At 46.0% G+C, this 25,794-nt stretch overlaps 1 protein-coding gene across 1 annotated transcript; it reads right to left on the bottom strand.

Annotated features, from left to right (window-relative positions):
• Positions 1-3,071: 3,071 nt before the first annotated feature.
• LOC149361149 (uncharacterized) lies at positions 3,072-22,038 on the bottom strand. Its single transcript, XM_089568008.1, has 5 exons — positions 22,011-22,038; positions 11,288-11,398; positions 9,218-9,232; positions 6,826-6,927; positions 3,072-3,322 (listed from the first exon to the last, which is right to left on the bottom strand). Exons 1-5 carry the CDS (start codon positions 22,036-22,038, stop codon positions 3,084-3,086), a joined length of 495 nt encoding a protein of 164 aa, XP_089424134.1. The 3' UTR covers positions 3,072-3,083.
• Positions 22,039-25,794: the final 3,756 nt, after the last annotated feature.

Genomic DNA, 25,794 nt, shown 5'->3' with positions numbered 1-25,794 from the left:
TAAGTACGAAGGTTGTCTGAATGATGTAGTGGTCGCTGCCTAGGGAGATCTGCGTGTTGATTCACTGACGTTGTGCGATGTTTTTAGTGATTGTGAGATCTGGGGTGGTGTTTAGCTGCACGCTGTTTCCTATGCGCGTGTGCTGTTGTGTATCGTTAAGGAGGGTTAGGCCCTCATTTTGCATTAATGTCCAGAGTTGTTATTCCTTTTTGCAGTTGCGCTTGTAGCCCCAGCTTATGTGTCTCGCGTTAAAATCTCCTAGGATTAGTAGCGGTTTTTTCGCGCTGATCTTTAACGCTTTTCTAATGACTGCGAGGAGGGGGGCTCCGCTGCTTTTTGGGGCGCTGTACGTGTTGAGGATGAATAAGCTAGAGCTTCTTCTAGTTTTTGGAAGCTCTATCAAGTGGCAGTCTATATTTTCTTGTTCGATTGGGTGATCTGTAGCGGTGTAGGCTCTATGGACAAGGGTGGCTATCCGCGGGGTGGTGGTTGTGTTTGGTTGGTGAGGGTCGTAGTTGAGTTTTGCAGGGGTTTGCGTCTCCTGCAACGCGATCACCGCTGGGATCTCCGCGTCGGAGAGTGATTGTATGTGGAGTTGCAGGTTGCTGCATTTAGAGCGGTAACCTCTGCAGTTCCACTGCCACACTCTAAGTTCCTTGCGGGTTGCTTGCAAATGGCAGAAGTTGGAGCTATCAAAGGAAGACCTCAATCCAGTGGTGTCGACTGGTTCTCATGACGCCGTGGTTAATCCCATTTCACGAAGGCACCTGCCAATCATCTGCGATTCCAGGCCAAGGGGTTAACCACGTCGTTATGAGAAATGGTCAACGCCATTGGCTGGAAGCTAGCCTTATTGAGGGGAATTCTCTGCTCCGGTTTTGAGTTGTATTAGACTATGGAGTCTTTTGCCATTCACTCGATCGAAAGTACTTATGCCTGCGGGGACTTTATCTCGATGCAAGAAAGCTTATCTATCTCGTCGTCGAGCATAAAATAACATCGCTCTTCAGGCAAGCGTCTTTCCTGCTCATATGTAATTAGCGTAACTAGTAGTCATTTCTAAGAATGTAGTTGCCTATGTGCCATTAAACCCAACACAACACATATTTTTAAGATAGGCGCTGAGAGCGTCCTGGCTAACTACAGGCTTGTATCGGTTATTCCATTTTTTCCAAAAGTTTGGAACAAATAATCCTTCTAAGACTTCGCAAATTTATCGACAGGCGTTCGATGATAACCGATTACAAGTATGGATTCGCGCCCAACAGACCAACAGAACACGCCCTACTAGCGCAGAAAATATATATACTCACTTGTTTTGAAAAACATACGTTCAGGCTCGACATTTTTTTCGATTTCACCGAAGAATTGCACAACATTAACCAGCGTATCTTCTTTGCAAAAATGGAACAGTAAGTCATTCGCCGTCTACCCCTAAGCCTTATCATACTTATCAAGGCTCCCTACCCCAGTACATACAAATTGACCACTACCGAACTGATATACTAACCATAACAAGGATAGTATCTTGGGACTTCTGCTCTTTAGCATATATCCAAACGATATCCCTAACCTAACCTACAAAGCGGAATACGTTATATACGCGGACGACACCAGCCTTTTATTCAGCTCTGAAAACGTTTTATCACTGACTGGCACTGCTAATCAGGCCCTGTTAACCTTAAAAACATACGCACTAAATTATTCTCTAAAAATAAATAAGAAAAAAAAACTGCTTTCCTACTTTTTTACCCTGAGGGAAAGCACGTGCTGAATCCGCCGCCAGAATATCTAGGTTCCGGTAATATGAGATATATAGATAGTGTCAGATCTCTTGGCACACTGCTTATATGGACAATGACATGGGATGCCCACATTGGAGCCGTCTCCCTTTCCCTTTCTCGATCTATTGGAATAATGTGCCGTCATAAAAATGTTCTTCCTTTAAAGGTGAACATGAATCTGTACTTCGCTTTTCTCTGCTCGTCTTTAAGTTATATTTTCTTCTGTGGGGAAATACGACTGCCGCAAATATTAACAAGCTTTCTATTCTGCAAAAAAGGTTGTTGCGTGGTGTTGCCAATGCATCATATGATTTACCAAATACCCCAATATTTTATAAAAAAAATGGATTGTTTCCGTGAGACGATTGTTTTACTCTACGTTTGAATGTTTCTGTAAATGAACAGTACGCAAAGATGACACTTGCTTTTCTAATGTTCCAACACTTATACCGCACCGATCTCCTTAAGGGGTTAGAAGATTTGACTTTTACGCAACACTATAAATCAAGACTATGGGTTCATGACGCCCAGGTCTATCTTACCTGGTATTCTAAACACATCCTAGTCTAATGAACTAAGTACTTTGTCACCGCCTTCCATTCGTAACCTTTATATATATATGCGCTGTTAACAGGAAAATTATTCTCTTTTTGTGGAAAAGCCCCACGCCTGAAATGCTGACTGTCACGGCACGAGGATGCACTCTCCATTTTCTCCTTTCCTCTTTGATGTACAAACAAGTATTTCATGATACATTTGTCTTTGTGTTCCTTCACGCCGAGTTGTGTACTGTGTAATGTTGTAATTTCCACTTCTGACTGCTTGTACCTGAGTCATTTTTGAAACTTTTTTATGTATCGTATTCTTTGTTGTCAATAGTTAGGAGCAATAAGGCCCGTCGAGCGGCTATGCAACACTGCCCTTTTCTTGCCGCCCTCAGTTATTTTTTTGTATTCCTAAAAAAACTGAAATAAAGAAATTAAATGGAAAAAGAAGTGTGTGGAAGAAACACGTAACACATTTTAAGACGGAATACTGTATTATCACGGAAACAAAAATTTTTATTACATAAAATTTATTATTATAATAATGTTGCCTGCACGTGCTCATAGGCCACGTCATTTGCCTAATTTATTGAGGCGATTTATTTCGACGGAGGGCAGCTGGAAGAAATTCGGTGCGATCTGCTGAAAAAATTAAAAGAAAGCCTCTTGTTAGACGAGAGAGAGGCCAGCATTGGGGGCCTTGCTATCTCATTTGAATGGGACACGGTCAATAGTATCTTTCTCTGTTTCCTCTTTAATACGAGTAGGTGGCGCTGTTGAGCAGGGCGAAAGGCACTCCGTCCTTGCCGGTGCAGATGCACACCTCCTTGCAGCCGGCATCCAGCTGGATGACGTAGCAGTCACGTGGGCACACCCTGGGCGGGCACTCCTCGCACTGGCAGACGGGGCAGCTGCCGCGGGCCAGGCGCCGGGTGCAGGCCTGGTTCTCCTTGGGCTGGCAGGAGAAACGGCCCGTGGCCTGGCCGCACGGCGCTGCTGTGTGCATGCGCGGAGAGAGAGTGGGTCAGTGTTTAATAGCACCCCACAGCACGAGGGCCACTTCAGTTCATTTCAGTTTATTTCCTTAAAGACCCCTATTCAGGGCTATTACATAAGGGGCGGGGCTACAGATATAACATGAGGTTTGGTTTAATCGAACATCAGCTGCGTTAACTCTTGGTGGAATCTTGAGGGACAGGTAATGGATGCGACTTGGTGGGAAAGGCCGTTCCAGTCGGATGCTGCTCGGGCAAAAAACGAGGCTGAGAATGCAGTGGTACGGGAGCGTGGACGAACAACTTGAAGCGGATGACCAGTGCGCTGGGTTATGTGCATGCGGCGTACGATGTAGGGTGCTTCGTGCAATGAACTGTTGAAGAATTTATGAAAAAGGCAGAAGCTAGCAATGCGCCGGCGGTGGGAAAGAAGTGACAAGTGAATTTCAGCTTTTAAAGACGATACACTGATGTCGTATGAGTATGCGGAATGAATGAATCTAACAGCGCGATTTTGAACTTGTTCAAGGTTAGCCTTCAGATAATTTTGATGGGGATCCCAGATGGCTGATGCGTATTCAAGTTTAGGTCTTATCAGTGACTGATATGCTAGTAATTTTAAGTCTTTTGGTGCATGGCGTATGTGGCGTTTGAGGAAACCTAGTTTTTAGAGCGCAGCTCTTTGGCGTCCGTTCCTGGGTTTCGCGTCGTCGTCGGCGTTGTCGTCGGCCTCGTAACCAGCTCCGCCCCCCTTTCATCCCCCAGCGCTAGCAGCGACCGACTGATACCGCTGGATGCCGCTGACGCCGCTAGAGAGTCAAGATAACGTGACTGCATAGAACACCGTCGCCGCCATGCAGAAAGAGGAGGAAAGGGTCCCCCCCCCCCCCCCCGTTCTTGTGTGGCGGATAGGGTGCTCTTCAGTTGCCGACGCGCCGGTTATTTCACGTAGGCCCCGGCACGTCGACGAATACGTGACCACCTTCCCACGGCTAGACCTGGTTCTTAGCGCTGCGGAAGCGAGGGTATCATATTGTTTGTGTCGGCATCGGCGGCGTTGTCCCTGAAACCAACTCCACAGCTGGGGTTGACTCACTATCGGCGTCAGCGGCATCAGTCAGTCGCTGCTATCTCTTCCCTCCTCCCTTTATCGTGTTGTCCGCTTGCTGCGCGCGCTTCTGCCCCCATCGTTTGCCGCTGGGTGTACACGCCGCCCCCCTCCCCCCTCTTCCTGCGAAAAATAAAAAAAAAAATTCTGTGATAGCGCATACATGTGTTGCTCGATTTCTTTGCCGCAATCTATCGAAAAGGTGAAACAGCTTATTTGCTGCGCTCAAATTTCGCATTAGGAAGTAACGTAATCGTCGGTAATTTTTTGTTGGCCGATGAAATGATGTTCACAATATGCGCATTCCAGGATAGGTTAGTTGATAGTGTGACGGTTAGGTACTTAAATGTTTGTACAGATTCTATTGGTAGGTTGTCTATTGTGTAAGCAGAACGTAACGGTCTAAGACTTCGGGTGAATGACATGAGCTTACATTTGGTAGGGTTAAGAGTCATTAACCACTGGTCGCACCATTCTTGTACACTGTTAAGGTCAGTCTGAAGAGCGTTTTTGTCTGAGATGTTAGTTACTGTACGATAAATAACTTGAAAAAGATGAGGCGCAAGCGTAGTGTGCTTGCGGTCGAAGAAGGCGGAGCTCAACTTTATCTTTGTCATCATCATCAGTCAGGTTTCACCTAATCTAGCACAATCGCACCTCCCGTTATCCTTACAAATTGCCGTTCTGCGCCTGCCTACGTAACTTTTTTCTTGATCACATCTTCCCATCTGAGTTTACGCTCCCCCCAAAACTTCCTCAAGTATATCTTCTCCTGTTGACTTGAGCTGGCAGTAGCAGTAGTGGCAGTGATTTACATCGTGTAAAGAAACGATGAGGAAGGGAACAGATGGGTGCCGGTCATGCAGACTGCCACATATTCGCCGGTCACTTGATGTGCATAAGCCGAAAATAAAAAGGATAGGGTAGTAGGTAGGCAGGTGAAACAGAGATAGTAGTTATAGTAAGGAAGGGTAGCACACGGGCACTATTTAGAAATATACGCAGCAATCCCAACCATATAATATAATTGTGCAGATATGAAATGGAAGGGATAATTGCTCGCCCATGAGTGTTATGTCACAGTTAGGATGCAACAGTACCGATATTTCTGGTGTGCAGTGCGTGGGCTATTGATGAACAATTTTAAAAGTTTTTGAACATAAAATCTAGCGCCCTGCTGGCTGTCTGCAGGCCCGAACTGCACAGTAATTTATTTTTCAGTATAGCCCATTATAACATTAAATGCCCAACGCGATTATGTCACTAAGTTTTGTAATACTTGCGCTATGATTCTGTTACTGCACGCGTGCTTACTCGTCCCACTTGCTATCTCGTTTTAGAGGAACGTGTACCTACTCAGAAATGTGTCTGCGGCTAATAGAATCCTAGAAAACGATCTCTTGTCAAGAGGTCTTCAACGACTTCTCCTAAGCCGGCTTGCGAACATCTGCACCGATGAGGAAGGAAAAGCCTAGTTATCGAGAACAATTGCGCGTCTCCTTTCGAGGTACAAACCAGAGGTTTTTAGCCATGGGTGCGCGTGCATTTTTATGCACGCACAGCTCATCTGGGCACTGCGGACTACGTTTCCAGAGTGCACAATACCGCAGAAAAAAAAAGCTTTTACGGAGCTAAACTTGTGCCATTGCACTGGCCGCGAACTGTATACCTGAAATTACGGTAATAATATTTGGTTGTGAGTACAGGAAAGAAGCATGTACCATCCATCTCGGTGTGAAGATCTGTCCCGAGCCTTCTGGGCAGGGATGATGGAGTGCGTTTTTGAAGCTTTCTTATCGAAGATTGCATATCAGTTTGTCGTAATCAAGCACGAGACACTGGTAGTTGGTAAGAAAAAACTTCATCATGGACCGTTTCTGCTGGAAACATTGTACCATTGCTATGCCATTTTTCAACTGGAAGTTACATAGGAACGATATAGCGTTCCCTTTACACTCTAAATGGTATAGGCAAAGAAGATACCGACCTTCGTCCAACATAAGCCTGTACTCTATAAGAGCAGAAAATAATAAATAGCCGCAATGATTAGTCAACTCCCCTTAATCACGATTCAGTAGTCACCATCTTACTTACGTCTACGCTGGGCGTACCGACAGCATCACGAAGAGGACATTAGCAATGTCTCCAGCGTGTTCGTGGACAACTAATAGACACAGAAAGAAAATGCCAGACATGGAAAAATGCCTTCTTTGTGATGGCGCTACGCCTTCACATTCATTGCCCAATTTGTCTGACAAGGGGATGGACTTTTGCGAAACTGCCTTCCGTCTTGAGCTCAGGACACCATGTAGCAGACAGATTGCAGCAACGTTTTTCGCGTAGGACGGATGCGCTGAGGCAAGTCGTGTATGGCAGCTATAATGCGTACTCACTGTCGCAGTTGCCCGTGTAGCATTCGCCCGTCGTGTCCGGCACGCAGAATCGTCCCTCCTCGCAAGGTCTGACACGGAAGGGGCATCCCTGGGGCAGGGACTCTGAGAAAAGATAGCAAGAAAAAATTCACGTAAAAATAAAAGAACAGAAGAAGAGAAGCGAGCGCCCAGAAGAAGAAATGGAAACCGTTGTAGGTATGAACGGTAACCATAGCCTTTCTTCCATCATGTCTTATTCGGCCTAGATTTTAGGGGCCATGTCAATGAACAGAAAAATAAATAAACCTCTTCTCCAAAGCGAGGTATTTCAGTAGAAGAGAGAAAGAAGAATGAACTATTCTCCCGTTTTCCTTTACTATGTACAGGTTAAAGGGAGACTGAAGCACTTTTTTTGAGAATCGCGCTGGCAGCGGCATCCTACAGTTTTTCATGCTGTATACTGGAATATCGCATCCAAATAAGGCAAAAGCAAGCGCGAATTGCCTTTTTTAGCCGAAATATGCGGCCTGTGCCGCGGGGCATGCCGCGCGGCGCGCCGCCGCCTGTGATTGGTCAAGAGAGGTCGTGACGTCACTTTGAGGACTGGAGAAGCTGCCGATGCGGATCCGGCGCCGCGTTGAATGCAGATCGCAGCTTTCCGTGTCGTTGTAAAAGCGAATATGGCGACTATGTTTTTTTACTGACCTCCGAAGGAAAGGATACTACAGTTTGCTCTTTCCACGTATCGCCTGAAACCAAAAAAGACACAAGCAAAAAATTCTACGCCTAGCACAAGCATACGCCAGCGTCAAAGACGCGATGCCGACCATGCGTAAAAGGTGCCAGCACAACCTCGGGTCGTATTCTCGGAAAGGAAGCGGTGCGAACAATACTCAAGTCAATTACCACCACCGGACGCCTCCTGGCTCGCCCGGAAGAGCGTCATCCTAAAGAAAAGGCCCAAAGCACTGCGTACAAAAAATCCTGTTCTCAGTACTTGGCGTTGCAGGTTGGGGCAAGAAAGTTATTCAAGTGAACGATGAAGGAGCACAAAGTTGGTGTCAAAATTAGCGAAGCGCAGTGGCCAAGCACTGCGAGGCATGTGACCACAAAATAGTGACGCAATCATTGTGCGCTGGAAACCAAGCCAAATACGCGCGCAAGGCTGCTGCTTCACTCGTGGCGCGTTCAGCAGATGCCAGAAAATATTAATCGCTGCCTCGGAAACGTTCGCCCTTCCTAGATTTGCAGCTTAGGTTCAGTGAAGTAGTTGCCAACTATATGTGTGTTTAAAAGCCAAGCTAGCTGCAACTCGCCCGCTGCCACAACTTGATGAAGAAACCGAGTAAGGTTGCGGTGTTTTTTTGCAAAAACTCGGTTGGCATTCATTTCTCTCATAAATTTGCATCCGAAATCAACGTCGAACGCTTTCATTTTAATTGATTAGCTCCGATTAAACGAGATGCCGCATATGAAGAGCTTCAATGCTTGCTTGCTTTGCTTTATTGAAGTTGAAGTTTATTTCCTTTGTTACGAAGGAGGAGCCGGGACTAAAATCTGTGGTGACAGCTTGACAAAAGGTACCGGCTCCTTTACATTCCCGACAGTACAGGAGGAAGACGATGGCTATATTCATACATACGTACATACATACATAAAAAATATATCAGCAAGATGAATACATCACTCACTGCTGAAAAAAATAAATCAGCATTTTACAGACCACTTATGCACATCATGCACTAACGAACACACAAAAAAAAGATAATGTCATAAATCATCGCAAAAGAACACAGCCAATAAAATTAAATAAAAATAATAAACGGCACCTGAAATTCAAGGAAAACAGTTTGTCCGGCAATATTCCAGAATTTCAAGTTTTGATTTGTTGGTCATATCAAAATTTTCTTGGATTAATTTGTTCAGCAGAGTTGAAAGGTTATAACATACGGATTCATACATAGTGGGCTCTTGGTGTTGGGGCAAACCAGGTTTCTCTATGTCTCGTGTCACGGCAGCTGGTGTTTTCTCTGAGTTGTGCAAGCAAAATGATGAGATTATTGGGGTGTTTTAATTGAGATTTACAATTTAATTGTGCTTGCTTGCTTGCTTGCTTGCTTGCTTGCTTGCTTGCTTGCTTGCTTGCTTGCTTGCTTGCTTGCTTGCTTGCTTGCTTGCTTGAACACGTCGAACCGAGTATAAAATAACTAACTGAGCCTTGCTGAGTACGTCTCAGGTGGTCTGGCCGCACCTAAGCTGAGGAGAGCGACACATGCTTAAGCCTCTATAAGGTTTCTTCAGGGGCTAAGTGAGCATGTTTCTACTTTTAAAAGAGGCGCTTCTTCGGAATGGTGACACGTACGCCTCTCATGCGCGAGAAAATCGAAGGAACTGTGTCATGGTTCAGCCGCACCTTTTCGACACAAATCTCCAGAGGTCACATTAGGGACAAATGTAGCCGCTCTTACGAAAGTGCTTCGAGCAGAGTAGGCTTGCTTTGGTCACCTTGAATTCTTTGTCACAGCAGCGAGCGCTTGCGCTGCGAGCTTTTGATCTTGCTAAAAACAGTAGAAGACGACACAGTCTCGGCCGTATTTGTTCATGGACACGAACGCAGAGTAGTACCTCGTGTTGAATCTGATTCTCAAGGTCGGCTGACACGCTTTGTACGGCACAACGCACGCAGCACGAGAAACAACGCGCGCTGAAAGCTCGCTCGGGTGCGCCGAAGTATCCCCGGCTCCTCAACGTGACGTCACGTTGTCCGACATGGACGAGGTTTCCATCTCCGCTGTTCTCCTCTCCTACGCTCGCGCGGGGCGCGGGAGATTTGAACATCGCGCTTTTAATTGGTGATTGCGCCACTGTTTTAGCCAAAATCGAAAAAATAATTTCACATACGTGATCGGCAATGACACTACTTCAAAACCCTAAAAAATTAGCTGATTCGAAAACCGCCTCAGTATCCCTTTAAAACCAACATTTACCTCCCGATTCTTGGCTGATCCCCCAATGTGGGTATGTGCCATTATGTCAAAGGCTACAACAACAACAACAACGTATAACGCATTTCATACCGAGTATATCGATACAGACCCAGCACAGTCACCAGTTTCGAATTGAATGCCTAAAATTCTTAGAGCGAGAGCTTTACTTCACGATAAAAACTGCAAAATCCATTCATCGCTCAAGCGTGACCTATACAAACAAATAAATATTGCCGCGACTGGGTTTCAAACCGGCGGCGGCGTCAACAGATAATCTTCGCTGGCCAGTGCACGAGAGCACTACGATATCTCCACAGACAATCACGCCTCGTATTAAACTGCAGCACACTCGCGCTGTGCATTGCACATCGTCGCCGTCATGAAGTTCCCTCTGCGGCTCGAACAGAGCAGATGAGCTTAACTTCGATCAGACCTCAACCTGAGTCTAATATCGTCTAATATCGATATGAGTTTAACATCGTCCGAGTCTAATGGCTACATCGTGCAAAATGCATGCGCTTTCAAAAAGCATGCAGGCAGAGCAACCTTTACAGGGCACTTAACTACCCAAAAGAGCCAAATTGTGCCGAGCCACAGCTCCAAGGGTAATCGAGTTTTCGAAATTCTAAAAACTGATATGGCTATTACTAACGGCCGGCTACGAATCTCTACTTGCCACTAGGCGCCGAAGTCTAATAGCTAAAAGTTAAATTATTAAAATTTAGTTAATCATCTTACTACTTACGACTATGCAGCAATTTTCTTATGCCCGGCAACACTGGTAATACTATGCTGAAAGGGCCATAATTCTGCCCCAAAAAAACTATTATTGAGAATTACTTAACATCTTCCCTGAAACACCTTCTATTCCCAAATGACCGCGTCACATATTTTCATGCAGTTAAGGGGTCGTTGCGAGCATATCAGGTCATCCAGGTCATATGTAAAAAAGAAAAAAAAAGAAACAAAAGTTCGTGAAAACATCTATGGATACTTTTATTGCCATAGTGATATTCGAAATGTACGACAGTTTCATTTGTTCTTAACGTTGTTTCCCCATTTACCACTTCTTCTGTTGCCCCTGGTTGCCTTTTTCACATGTTCGTGTTTCGCTTTTTTGTCTTTATATTTTCGTGCCCGATGTTATTTTAACTCCGTTATGTATAAATTTCGCGTTCCTTCTATGTATCTATTCGCCTTGTACCGCGTTCTTGTACCGATATTATGGTTTTTTTCGTTCTGCATATTCCTTTTTTCGATTTGCCCTCCTCACCCAATGCTCTTCGGGGTCTGTGAAGTACAAATAAATAAATAAATAAAACACCGTACTCCGAACATGACAGCTCAGGCAGTGCATGAGCTATTGAACACTATCCCCAGCAGCTAATCGCCACAATATTAGAAGTGTATTGTCAAAAGCCGGTCCTACGAAGGACCAGAGTGAAACCAATATTGGGCCAATATTGGGAAAATTGGGCCAATATTGGGATACTCACAGCAGTCGCAGTGGCTCTTGCATCCTCCTTTCTCGGGTGTCCAGCACTCACACCCCACGGGACAGCCAAAGGCCACGTCTTTGCACCCCGGTTTGGCGTGCACTTTGGTTTCTGCAAAAAGAAAGTGTATCAGAATGAGCATTTAAACTTTGAAATGAAAACAAAGACACAGAATTCCTACGCACTGCACCCTCAGCCAAGCTGAAAACAGGCCACCAAAAATTTTATGCATTGACCGACTACAGACGTTCCGCACAGATTAAAGTGCGTTGTGCCCTAGAGGCCCGTGTACTGTGCGATCTCAGTGCACGTTAAAGAACCCCCAAGTGGTCGAAATTTCCGGAGCCCTTCACTACGGCTTCCCCCATAGCCTGAGTCGCTTTGGCTCCATAAACCCCCCCCCCCCCCTCCCAACAAAAAAACACCCAAACCAAAAACGTGTAAACGAAAATGAGTGCAATCCGAGAGGCAACCCTACATCTGACAGCAACCAACTACCTACGATAAACGCCAGTAGCGACTGAAACTAAGAATCTAAGAATCTTCTATCAAAATGATTGCCCAGATAATTTCCTAAACTAATCAACAATTACATGAAGGAAAGCTAAATTCACTCATGCTTGCCGTTGTTTCATGGATTGTTATCTTATTTCTTATGTGTATCGTTATGTGATTCGTTATCGTTTCTTATGTGCTAGCCACTTTTATAGCGCTGTCTGTACAGGGTCTATAGACAATCTGTGAACTTTTGAAACATTTGTAAGGTGAGGGGTCGAGGGTCGCACGTCGACCCCAGAACATATATCAGAAGCCTCTGCTCTGAAATAAAGTGCACCTTGGATCACGTGATTCCGGATTGAACCTATAAATACATTGTTAGTGGCCAGCTTGAGAGCGCGGGACCGTTCGGTTGCGACGCAACGCGCTAATACGATGACGTCTTTTGGTGTTCATCAACCAATGCAAAACAACAAAATTGCCAGTCATTCGAGTTAAGCCATATAATTGCCGCTAGTGTAGAAAAAAAACACGTTTACATCTCTTACATCTTTCCGTACATTTCCACGCCTCCTTATACTCTCTACAGGGTGTCCAGGCTAAGTTTAGCCAAAGGTTACAAAATAAGATATAAACATGCACCGTCGCGCTTGCAAACTAGCTCGCGCGGGCGCCGCTACCACCGTGAACATATCGGCCTGACGGAGCAATGAGGTCGTCGCGCCTTGCCAGCAGCTCATTTCGTTCTCTCAAGCTACGGTTGAGAGCAGCACCATCGTGGCGCGCGAATGCGCTAGTCACGTGTTTTTTTTTGTATTTCGGAGGCTTTATTTGGGGCTCGGAAAAGAAATACACGTGAGGCTTTCTTTGTCGCAAATAAATAGAATATGGGATTCTGAAGGTTGTCTCCAACTTTGCTATTCAGATCTGCTGTCTAAAGTCAATATTTACGCATTTATAAAAATTATCTTAATTACTAAATAATTAATTGTAAAACAAAAAAAAATGCCTATGATGCGCAAGCCGGTTGGTAACTGTATGTAAGTGGTTTCCCTGGCCTACCTCAAATATCTTATTTTTAACCCTTGGCTAAAGTTAGCCTGGACACCCTGTATAAGGAGGTCCTCGGCCCGCAGATGCACTTTACTGACTGCTTACGGCGTTCTTGAGAAATGAGAACAGGCATAGACGAAAATCGTGCCTAGGAAAGGACGTTCACAACGAGTCAAATGAAGAAACTAAGGCAGGGGTCTTAAACATGCGACCCAGGAGGCCCTGTCGTGCAGTCGGCTGGCTGTAAAGATCTGGCCCTGTCGTGCAGTCGGCTGGCCTCTGCACCGGAAACACTGGGCCAGTGACGTTTGTGATATCTTATCCTGTATAGCATATCAGGGTTGATGTGCGCTCTTTGACGGCAGCCACTTGCTAAGCGCGTCTTGCTTGCAATTCAGCAGCTCGACATGCTTTGTTTGGAAATCAAAGGCATGACCTGCGATACTTCTGCTGTGGTGTATATATCCTGATTTGGGTCACCGCTTGATATTAGTTACATCCGCGGATGGGATACACTTGATTCAGGAGTGTTCCGGACAATTCTTGAAGAAATCATTTTTCAACAGGAAAGAGTTCTTGAGCGCAATGTTTTCATATATTGTCAGATTTCAATATAACCGCAGATCTCTCGTCGGCTGGCTTCAATTTTTTTTGCTATTAACGTTTTTACTTTCGTGAAAAGCATTCCCTATTGGTTTTCTATGACAGTCTTAACTGCTGGATGCTAGCAATGGAAACATTATAAAAGAAAGCTTCTACAACATATTGGAAGAATAGGCCATTACCTTTAATAGTTCTATATAAGTACCTTACAATTTTTTCACATTCAAAATTTTTTTCCAGGGATGTCGGACAATCCGGCAGGCTACTCCTGATCAGGGTGATAAGGATGAACCGTAACACATTCGCACAAAACTATTGCCCACACATACAGGGTATTTAAGAGAAAAGTTTACGCACAATTTTTTAATATAGGCTATCTGCGATAGAAGAGCACTCCTTTTGGCATAGCGTTCTCAGCGGTGTACTACATCAGGATAAAACTAAGACGTTGAAATTAGCAGGCTTAGTTTTAGTAGCGGTTTAGCAGTGGTTATGGTGCTCGGCTGACCCGAAAGACGCGGGTTCAATTCCGGCTCTGGCGGTCGAAATTCGATCGGGGGAAATTCTAGAGGCCCGTGTTCTGTGCGATGTCCGTGCACGTTAAAGAACCCCAGGTGGTCGGGATTTCCGGAGCCTTTCACTACGGCGTCTCATAGCCTGAGTCGCTTAGGGACGTTAAACCCCTTAAACCAAACCAAACCACAGGCACTTCTGCTTCCAGGAAAGTAATAAAGGCGGAATTAATGACGGAGCGTGCAGTATAAGAAACAGCCTGACCGCGTAGGCAAATAACCGAATCATCAAAGACAAGAATTTTGGCCACCTTGGATTTCCTTCTTTTTTAAGGCGGAAGCCTTTAATGTCTCATCGTTGTAAGCAGCAGTTGTCGACACAAAATGTCACGCTTTTCAATGGGTGGAAACGGTCGTGACGTCACAGTGCGCGAATTTCAAACGGGGCCAATTGTACTTTTGCTAGTAACCATGCAACCAATTGAAGGGATCGTATAGTGATGCTCCAAGTAAGTGGGACTGAGCTTAGTCAATTGCTTAATTACCCAATTAGCCTAATTAGCTTTGCTAGTCAGGCCATATAAATAAATAAAATTGATTAAGAAATTGGTCGAGCTCAGGAATCAAACCCCGGTCTTCGGCGTGAGAGACGAGCATGCTATCCACTCCGCCATGCCAGCTCGATGGTTTGTAATGAACAAAGGCGCGTCTAGTGAATACGGTGTCTTCGCTCACTCTCATCCTCCCCCCTTCCCTTCCGGCGAGGTTTAGGTGTCCACCGAGATATGAGAGACAGATACATTTCTTTTCCTCAAAAACCAATTTACTGACGAGCGAGGCGTAGAACCGAATGGGCGATGGCGACGAGCGAGGCGTAGAACCGAATGGGCGATGGCGTTCTATGGACTCCTTGGCAGCGTTGCAAGACGCTGTCGCGTTCCACTCTTAGGGGCATCAGTGACCACACTTTAGGTAAAAAAAGTGCCCCCCTGAATTTTGTGCCACAGTTACTGCGTAATTTCCTTTCCTCAAATACAATTTTCATTTTCTTCATTACGGCTCCTCTTTATCTATCTTCTTTCACTCTCAATTCCTCCCTTCCTCCACGGTGCGGTTCAGGTGTCCACCGAGATGACAGAGAATTACTGCGCCATTTTCTTTCCTTAAAAAGCGTTGCGTTCAAAGGGCAAGGCATCGCGCTGAACGGGTGGTGTTCCGTGGACTCCCTGGCAGCGCTACAACGCGCTGTCGCGTTCCACTCCTAAAGGCGAAGCTTAAGCGTCATTAATTAGCAGTTGATTAGTATCCAGGCATCAATCAGTAATTAACCATTAATTACTAATTTGTCATCACTTAGTAATTAGTACTCAATTATATGTGACGCCACCGGTGCCACAGAAACAGCGAAGGTGGTGCGGAAAACGCTTCCGCCTCTACCCACTTTAGACAGTCAAAGTGCCCCCTGAATTTTTTTTGATACATGGAACATATGGAAAGTTTCGCAAATGGTAATATCAAAGAGCTATGGTATCAATTTGAAACTGCGCATTGCCTTTTTTTTCCTTCTTGCATCAGTGACTCTAAGCAATTGCTCGCGCGAAACAGACTTTCAGGATGATATCACAGCAGTGATGCCACTCCGGCATGCGGAGACTTAATTGGTGTCAAGTAGGCGTTGTCCCAACCGTAACTGGTTCGCTTGTGGTAGCCGTCACCTCGCTCTCGCAGCTTTCGTTCCGCTGACAGTGTTTCCTACGGCGTGCATCTCTCGGTATGCGCAAGTCGAGACCCAGGAAAGGAGGGCTTCAACCTGCAGATTGCAACTTGCGACACCGCGGTCCTCAGTGGTCACGTTGTTCACCTTCTCTGCAGGAGGGCGTGGAGTCAAATATCTCGACCCTTGTTTCGACTAAGGCGAAACAAAATAAACGCTGGTGTTCTGTAAAGTGTGAGTGCATTTCAAATAATACCCGCCGTGGTTGTTCAGCGGTTAAGGCGCTTTTCTACTGAGCCGGAGTACCCGGCTTTGAACATGTCCGCGGCGGCCGCGTTTCCATGGAGGCGGAACGCAAAAGGCGCCCGTGTGCTGCGCGATGTAAGTGCACGCGAATGATCGCCTGATGGTCGAAATTATTCCGAAGCCCTCCACTCCCGCGCCTCTTTCTCTCGCTCTTCTTTCACTCCCTCCTTTACACCTTCCCTTAGAGCGCGGTTCGGGTGTCCACCGAGAAATGACGCAACTGCTCCGCCGTTTCCTTTCCTGAAAAACCATTTATCAGAATTCACACTTCTATTCCACTTGCCACGGCAACAGACATGAAAGTGTGAGCGCCAGTGCAACTGTTTGCTTGCTCTTATTTTATTATTTAGAACAATATACTGGAGGGTTGTTGCGGAAACCACAAGACCACGTAATTTTATCGTGTCTTAAAACGTTGATAAACATTCTGCAGAGTTGATCCGTGCAAGTGGCGAGCAAAGCCTGCGCAGGTACGCGGGCTCATTAATAGAACAGGCAGTGGCTGAACGACGACTTGCGTGCGATTTCAAAGCGTTCATTATTAGCCCTTCTGTCGCCCAGTGCGCGCAATGTGGAGCGCGAGAGACAGCGCGACACACTTTCTTTGAGTGCCGTGTTGCCCGGATAATGTGGTGGCAGGTGTATCGGATGTTTTCAGTTCGTGCCGGGCCAGGTATCCGGCAACCACGGGATTATTTTGGCAAACTAGTGTTTATGTCCGCTATGTTTGTTTTGTGGCGTCGCCGCTGTCTGGCCGAAGCCCGGCGTCAACCGGCGACGGCTATGTACCCCGCGTTGCAGAGCCTGCGTCTCCTCATCTGGCAATACCTGTCTGAAAGGCTTGCAGCGGATGGGGAGGCGCGGTTTCTGCGACGGTGGCACACACGCTTCTTTGTCGTGCACGAAGGTCGGCTGGTTATGCCGGCGCTGCGGTATTAGCCGGGCCGACCCCCCCCCCCCTCTCTTTACCGACTATGCTGGTTTGTTCGAGGATGGTGGTGTATAATTTTGAAAGGGCCAATCACCCTGAGAAAGATCCTTGCCCCCCCCCCCTCCCCGTGCGTCGTTGCTACGGGAGGCTGATTCTTCTTTGTCCAGTGTACGTTCTATGCACTATAGGCTGTAATTTGTGATATGTACGGTGTGTTAAAATAAGGTCATGGTGTTTCTGGGTGGCCACCCACTTTGTATACATTTGTTTTGCCCTCAGTCATGAGTGTGTTTCCAATGTTTTGTTTGTTTGCACTGTTGAATAAACTTCTCTTTTATTCTGTCGGAGAATAGATACAGCAGCTTCTGGACAAAGTGCGGCTGATCAATGACTAAATGTTTAAGTTCCTTCATCGCCACAAGACAGTCCACAAACTACGCCAAATTACGTAGCCGTACCGGTGACTCACCAGCCGAAGTGCCTCAAAACAAGCCGATGTCCTGACGGACCTCTCCGTGGCCACGACACCTTTCCTCGATGACGGACTCCTTCGACGCACCGCAGCGGAGACTGAATGCCTCGACATCCCCAAATACGCTAGCAACTTCCGACTTACGATTTCGGTTGACGGTGCCGATGTAACCGCGCTAGTGGACATTTCGCCGCGAAATTAAAAAAAGGTCACAACCTCTTGGGACGGCCAACATATGCATACTGCAGGCGGATATTTGATTACACCTACGGGAACGTGCACGTCGCGGGTAACCGTGCAAGGCCAAACATTCCTGGCAACGTTCGTTGTGCTAGTCGAGCGCTCCCGGGACCTCATCCTCGGCATGGACTTTCTGACCGAAAACGGTGCTGTTATTCATCTACAATCGCAGTTCGTCAAGTTCTCGACGAGGGAGGCCATATCCGTCGATAGTGTTCTCCTAGCGGTGCTGCATATTCTAGACGAACACGTGACCATGACTCCATGTTCCAGAGTAATGGTTACCTTCGGCTTTTCCGTATGTTCATACGGAAAAGTGAATGTTGTGGAAACAATCAGCTGTTGCTTCTGAAGAGAGGAATTTCCGTTGCCAGGGCGGTTGTCTTCCGCGATGATAGGAAAGTCAACGTTCTCCTCACAAATTTCCGTTGCGAAAACCACCTTAACAAGGGGACGACTGTGGCGTATACTGACGCTCTTAGCGAAACTAGGTGTGTGCACAGTTTAAGAATTGCTTCAACAACAGAATCCAACGGACATGCTAGTGTTAAATGCGACATTAAATCAACCCTGCCGCTTAAGCAGCGAGACAAAGTGCGGGAACTGCTCAATCGCTACCGTGGTGCCTTCTCGTCGTCGCCACGCGTCGGGCGGACGCATCTTCGGAAACATCACATATAACAGACAAAAATGTCCCACCACCCACACAGTCAACTTATCGAGTGTCTACGAAAGAACGTGAAGCTATCAGCACACAAGTGAAAGAGATGTTCGCCAACGACGTCATTCGCCCTTCAAGGAGCGGCACCTGTATTTCTTGTGAAGAAGCGTACGGCACATTACAATTTCAAACAACACCACTAAAAAGGATGTGCACCCGCTGCCCAGAATTGACGACGCCTTGGACCGCTAAAGCAACACCACATATTTCTCCTCTATGGACCTGCTGAAGCCTGGATATTGGCAACTTGAGGTAGACGAGAGGGACTCCGAAAAGGCGGCATTCATCACTCCAGACAGGTTGTACGAGTTTCATGTGATGCCGTTTATGTTTTGTTCGGCACCGGCGACTTTACAAAGGCTCATGGATGCCGTTCTTGCAGATTTAAAGTCGCAAACTCGTTTGGTTACCTGGACGACATCGTTTTTGCCCCGTCTTTCGAGAAGCACCTGTGTGGCCTCAAGGAGGTATTGCAGGCCATAAAGTCATCAGGCGTTACTCTAAAAGCCGAAAAATGCCATTTTGCAGAAGAAGAGTTAACGTTTTTAGGCCATGTCGTGAACCAGTGAGGGGTCCTTCCGGATCCCCAGAAAACATCCGCCATTGCCAATTTTGCACCGCCGCATGACCAGAAGGAAGTTCGTCGCTTCCTCGGGCTATGCGCTTATTACAGCCTCGTCATGGAGAATTTCTCTAAAATTTCCTCACCCCTGTCTCATCTGACAAAGCCGCCTGTACCGTTCAAGTGGGAACCATCGCAGCAGAAGGCGCTTCAAGAGCGTCAACGCCGCCTGCAGTCACCCGCCATACTGGAGCACTTCGATGAACATGCAGACATAAGTGTCCACACCGATGCGAGAAACGTTGGTTTGGGCACTGTACTCGTTCAGGTTCAGCGGGACCAACAACATCACCTATGCCAGCCGCACATATTGAAGACTGAAGCCAACAACTGCGCCTCTGAAAACCAATGCCTCGCCATCGTGTTGGCAGTTTCAAAGTTCAGACCTTACCTTTACGGCCGCTCTTTCAAAGTAGTGACCGATCATCAAGCCCTATGCTCGCTGACCAACTTCAAGGATCCCTCCGGCCGCCTCACACGATGGAGCCTTCGACTTCAATTTCGCGGGCAAAAATTGCTGCGCATCAACCAAAATGATGCACTGTGACCCAGAATCAGTACTGCAGTGTTTCCCAAAATGTTCGCTTGACCGATGCTTGCAGTGTGTTGAAATTTTTTCAGCAGCAACTGATTTAAGGTGGGTGCAGTGGCGTTTTCGTGTGAGATTTTGCACGACTTTGTTTCTTTACATGCTCACTGCAATAGCGCATTTGTTTGAATCCTATGTTGCTTGGTATCCTGGATATTTCTCGTGCTTCTTCGCAAGCATTTGCCACTTTTTTTTTCGCGAGAGGACATGTGAATGGATAACCTTTTGATTCGTCTGGAGAATGCGTTGTGTACTAAGCTTTGCAGGACGACAGCTTATAATGTCCCTTTTTACCTTAAAGGCTTAACCACTTAATACTTGATATGTACGTCTCTTTCCAAAAACTAACCGCTGCATGTTGCTTCGTTAAACGGGTATTTCTGTGTACTTGGCACTGGGTATGAACGCAACCATTGTCTAGATATTGAATGACATAGTAGAAGCCACAAGATGAGGAACGGATTAATGTCTCCTGTTTCTTTTTCTTGAAAAGAACGGAGAGGTTGCGCCTTAACAGAGTCGACTTACTACGACGAGCCATCATGAGCTCTGGAGCCTCATGAAGGCGTCTCTTACGAAAGCCATCAGAAGGCACGGTAAGAAACAAAGCAAAGTGTGGGGAACACCCTGTACTGGGTGAACGAGAATTGAGGTGTAGCTACAGAGCACTGCCAAGCTCATTTTTCATCAGCATCAGCATGCATTTTTACTTGCTAGCGCTGAAAAGACACGGACACAAGGAAGACACACAGAACGGACGCTAACAACAACAAACAAAGCGAGTTATCTCTTAAATGGGAAACAGTACGGCTAATAGGAATATTGTATTTGGTCTGCTCATACCGCTGTACAGCGTCCATTCCCTCGGAAATGCATCTGTCTTTTTCTGAGTCGGCAGCAAAACGTGAGGCGTGGTGAACCATTGCGACCAGTTGTGGTGCTGTTTTCTTGGGCGGAACAGCGAACTTCGGTCCAAGTTCAAGCACGCGTGACACTTCACGAGGAAGGGAAATTCCGTCTGAGGAGTAGACGTTGCTCACCGCTGTGTACGTCTTCCTAGGGCGCAAAGACCTCAGATTTGGCAGGACTTGTTGCCAGATGAATTTCGTGGACCTCCCGGCGATGACGATGTGTTCCCGAAAGGCCTGCTCACTTCGTGAAGGGCCACACACTGCTTGAAGTCGGAAGTGTAGAGCGTTCTTGTGTGCAGTGTAATAAATATTACATATCTGTAATATTTATTAGGCGCTACGCATGCTGATTAGTGCATTACAGACTTGAACCTTCAGTGACTGTGAATTTTGGTCCATACCTTTATCCACAACTTATCAGTTGCTTCCCAGAGACGAACTGCTCTGTATTGCCTCTCTAGAATGATCACTTTAAACACTTTGAGTGGAAAACTCGAATGCGGGATTAAGAAGCTCTCAGCTGCTAGAACGAATGCTGGAAGCTTGTATGTTGTAATTGTAGCATTGCCGAATGGTAGGATTGTAAACTTCGCATTACAGCATTCTGTGAGTATATGAAAATCAGAGCAGATAAAATCCACAGTTTCGCCTGGTGCCACTTAAACCGAAAGTTAAGCCGCTATCTGGTGATGAGGGCGCTTTCAGCTTCCGCTAGGTGTTTCTCAGCAGAATTTTATCTGTTTATGGGAACAGAAGGACTGATTGATAAGCTGATTTGTTGCGCAACAGAGCAGCAGGCCCTGTTTATGGGCAGACTCTGAAATCGGCGGACGTGTATATAAATTACTAAGCATTACGAAGTATGGGAGCAAGTCATTTGCATTCAAGCTTTCAACTAATACCGAAGCTCTGAATGCGACAACCATCTGCTGGAGCTCAGTCCTGTGCTACTTACTCAAGGTAATAGTATTGCGAATTTAACAAAATTTTTTGTGTCGAACACTTCTATCTATACGAAGTTCTATACGAACACTTTGCTGTGTTCTTAGAAGCGATGCGGGAAAGGCTCACCGACTTGATAACGGGAAAACATGCTACGTATGTTGCAGTAGGAGCCGAGTTCCACTACTGATCGTGAGTGGCTAGAAACCATTAGGACATGCGCTGTCGACCGGGAAATAAAAGTTGTTTGAAGCACGCATGGCTTAAATAAAAGAGGTCAATGTGACGGATACGCTCATATACTGTGAATGATGTGAAACGTCGTCCCAGAATTTCATTTGAGAATAAATGCAATTGGTCAAGCGCGCGACCATCTCGACGTGATACAAAGATATATGAGCAACTTGATTTTTGTCCACTTGTGAAGAATTTTTTTCTTGCAGTCATTTCTGTAATTACAGTTTACCTACACTTCATGTGCTGGTCCTGTGCGTCTGAAATATTTCTTTCGTATTGCTTTGGTTTTAAACTGCTATTTTTCTATTATTTTTTTAAGTATAAGTTTTAAAAAAACTCTTAAAAGCACGACTTCTTTAATGAAACTCATACCTTTGAGATTTGGAATCTCTGACGTCATGGTTGACTTCGTTTTCTCATTGACTACTCCCGGGAAAAAACAATAAAAATGGCAATGAAAGCCCGCAAACGCAAGCGAGGAATGCTGACAGTTCGTAAAGCTGCGTTGGCTTAGGTTTTGTGCGGCTTTCATCCGGTTTAGCGGATGCTTTAAGGGGGTCGCACATTCTCCCTGCCGTGGACGTTGAATATAGCCTAGTCTCATGCAAGCGGCGTAACAGGCCTCCATAGGCTTGCGCATGGGCGTAATCTTTCAGGGCCGGTAATGTGCTGATTTTCTATTCAGACGCTCGCGTGATTCAACGTATTCACGCGTGTTAAATTCCCGGTTGCCTAAGGGAAGGCCGTACGTAAAGCAGGAGAAAGCTGGGCGCCTTGTGCACAAAAGACAGCCTTGTTGAATTTCGAACAGCAGCTGGGTGTGTTCCATCCTGCTTAGTAAAACGCGCCCAAGCTTACGGTACAGCATTGACGGCAAAACTCGCGGCTCTGATCAAAAATCTGCAATGAGGCGTAGCCATAACGCGTACACGGCGACAGCTCATCACGATCCATTGCGATCTCAAGCTCTTTCAAAGTGTCCAGAAAATCGGGCGTCACAGTAACGCAGAGACAAGACGTGTGTTCTCCCCGAAGGTAGACTGAAAGAGGCATGACGGCCGTAAGCCAGCCGAGTAAGAACAGTTTTCGAAAGTGGCCATCTTCACCGAGGAGTCTGTCCTCGCTGACCGCGATCCATCGACGCAGCGATGGAGAAAAAAGAAGGAAACAGGAACAACGCCGATCGTTTTTCTGTAGAAGCTCTACCAAATTCGAAAAAAACTGCCTGCCACAAGAACGAGCCAGAACGCGCAGAACGAGACAAAAATTAGCAGGAAAAGACAGCGTGACTGCGTCAACACTCCAAAAAACCAAATTTCCGGCCGGTATCAGTTTCTCCAGGTGTAGTATGTCTCCTCGCGATACGCCAGGATGGGTGGGATTTGGTAATTTGCAAGATTATATAAGTTAGAATGTATCACAGTCATTAGCACATCACTTTCGCCGCGATTGGTGGTCATGTCAACATCATAGACAGTTTGATACGGCATATATTTTAGCATAGCATTATGAGCTCGAAGAGCAGAGATTATTATTCGGCAGCCCGGAGCGCTGCATGACGAGAACATAAGGCCAACCAGGTCTTTGTTAAACACACATGCAAACGCAATTGCTTTAGCTTAGGGCGGCCACGTAGAATGTGTTCTTTCTTTGCCATTTACCGGATAGCACATTTGGGAGAACACAGAAACTCCACACACATTCGGATTACTTCTTTCTGTGGTCGCCACGCCCAAGAAACGCGGACTGCCTCCGCACAGTGAGAAAGTGCTGTTGAATGCTACTAAGTCGTTGGGCTTCAGCACCTCTCAGGTATCGTGAAATACGATCCATTCGGTGCAATAAGATGTGGCGTGGTTGGATAAGAAACGCCGGACGCAGGACGCCTTGTTTGCGGCAGCGCCAACGACTACAACAATAGTACGCATGTTCAGTTCTCTGTAGGAATCGAGAGTAATCGCGAATCCGCTCTCCTTCTCTGGATGAGACCACCACGATACCTTCCCCGGATATTTCCGCACAAGAGAATCTTCCAAGTTCTATCTGCCATTCCCACAAGACAAGAAGACCAATGCATCGTTTGGGCGGATTCTTATTTGCAGGAAGGAGGACGCGCGTCTAATGAGATCAGTGGGCGAGTGCGAAAAACAGAACCCAAAAGGTTCTGGCGTGACTAGATGATTCGGAAATGCTCGCTTACTGACTAACACTAGCACAAGTATTAGCGTAACTGAAATGATAAACCATGTTTATGGAATTTTTCTAAGTTCTTTATCATACGCTAGCATGTCTTCTCGTTTTATTTTCTATACCTTGGACAAACAGAATAACGAAAAGGGTGCTATAACCTTGACAATAGACTCATACATCACAAATATCATCATCTAATGGCGGCGGTAGTTCGAGAAGCTTACTTCCTAGCCACTTCGAACAAATTACGTTTTGTTTCCAAAAAACGCCGCGACAAACTTTGGTTTCACTTTGCTTTTTGTAGGAGCGGTCTTTGCCAATACGTTTCCCATATTGGGCCGATTGCATATGCTGCCTGGGAGGTATTCACAGGCGAGGCTGCACTACAAGTGCGAAATCTCTGGTGCCGCCTTTCAGCCTTTGTACCGGTTGGTTGGTAGCATGAAGGAAGCTGACAGTTTCTCAGTGTTCAACTTATGTTAAAAGTCGATCTATAAACTATAAAGTCCCCGATATCGTTTTTCGGTTGAATCACTTTCATACGTATTCGCAACTCGCTGCAAGGAGTATCGTTTCCTTGATAACCATGGGATGTGTTTTTGTGTTTCTGCATTTGCATTCTGTTCTTTCGATGTTGACTTCTGTGATATTATGACTGGCATTGTAAACGAGCATTCTGAGTGCGCTTAACTTCTATCTACATTCGGTAGGTTTATATCAAAGGAACTTAACATAGTTTTAAAATTTACTTGGGGACGAAAGGGGCTTTTGATTCTTAGAAGTTTGAGGGCTCCTGGTACTACACAACCACCCAACTGGACTTCTAAGCGAGAGTATGGCCGGAGTAACAATGGCATGCTCCCCCCCCCCCCCCAAAAAAAAAAACAGTTTCTTTTAGTTGTGTGCATACGTTTCGGTAAGCAATGTTGTTCCCTCTCTTGTTTTTTCTTTACAATTGGAAGTAATATACTTTTGCAATTAGCGGAAGACTTGGCTAATTACAGATTAGGTAATCGACCTTAAGGGGCTCTGACTCGCCTTGAAGAAGTCAACGCAATCACGTTGAATTGAGTAAGTTCTGATAGTTTCGTTGTGCGGTGTTCTTTCTGCAGAAGTATTATATTTTTTCTTGAAAAAGACCCACAAGTGCGTTTACCGTGATCGACTATGGTACACTTAGAAAGCAACGAGATGTAGATATCAGTGTGATTCCCTGAAATTCTTTCTTCCACTTTTCGGCAACTTCTGTGGCGCAGAAGGCGTGAGTCTTGCGAGATCATCATCACGCAAGGCTTGTTTATTGGTGTGTTTGTATGAGACCGATTCTCATCAATGAATAATGGACCGGCTGCAACGAATTCGATCTACAGTCTACGTGCATAACGCATCTGAGCCCCACACGAGCGATGATTTCGGTTACGAGCCAACGACAGAAGTGCACGCAATAGAGGAATCTATATGTTCTCTCATCCTACGCTTTTTTAGTAAGAGGCGCCGTGGGATCCATTCTTCTCGCTTACAATGACACGCAAGGAACGGTGTTGTTGCAAAGCCGGCCACATGGGCCTTTCAACACGTGCATTGTATGGGATCTAGACGCACCATTCACAAAATATTGCGCTTTTTTATCTATCCTTTAAACACAGGTCGATACAGAATCTTTGTTCCCCACTTGTTAGAAGAAGAGGTGTGCTAAGTGTAAGCGTTGTGTTCGACATGTCGTTCAAAAAAGAAACAAAAACTCAGAAATATTAAGCTTCAGAAATATCGCTCCGAGTGGCTTAGCTGTACTCTACTCTCCACTGCTATTGTGCGCTTACCGTTGTAGAGTCGACATTTATAAAGCACCTTGGTACCATTCACCAAATAAGAACAAAGACCTGAAAGGCTGTTCAGAAGTAATCCTTCATTATGCGCACGCAGACCAGCGCACGGTATTTCCTGGTGCAGGGGCTTCTGGTCGCCT

The sequence above is a fragment of the Amblyomma mixtum genome, chromosome 2 (assembly GCF_055824585.1).
Source record: "Amblyomma mixtum isolate Tamu chromosome 2, ASM5582458v1, whole genome shotgun sequence".
NCBI classification, from domain to species: Eukaryota; Metazoa; Arthropoda; class Arachnida; order Ixodida; family Ixodidae; genus Amblyomma; species Amblyomma mixtum.
The sequence above is the reverse complement of the archived record's forward strand: the minus strand, read 5'-3'. Positions and strand labels throughout refer to the sequence as shown.

Bases quoted from the DNA above. Each gene is read 5' to 3' on its own strand.
- LOC149361149 (XM_089568008.1), bottom strand. From the start codon at position 22,038: ATGACGTCAGAGATTCCAAATCTCAAAG. The intron at 11,399-22,010 runs GTATGAGTTTCA...TTCTTTTTGCAG, and splicing joins AGAGATTCCAAATCTCAAAG to AAACCAAAGTGCACGCCAAA. The intron at 3,323-6,825 runs GTGAGTACGCAT...TGCACACAGCAG, and splicing joins CTACACGGGCAACTGCGACA to CGCCGTGCGGCCAGGCCACG.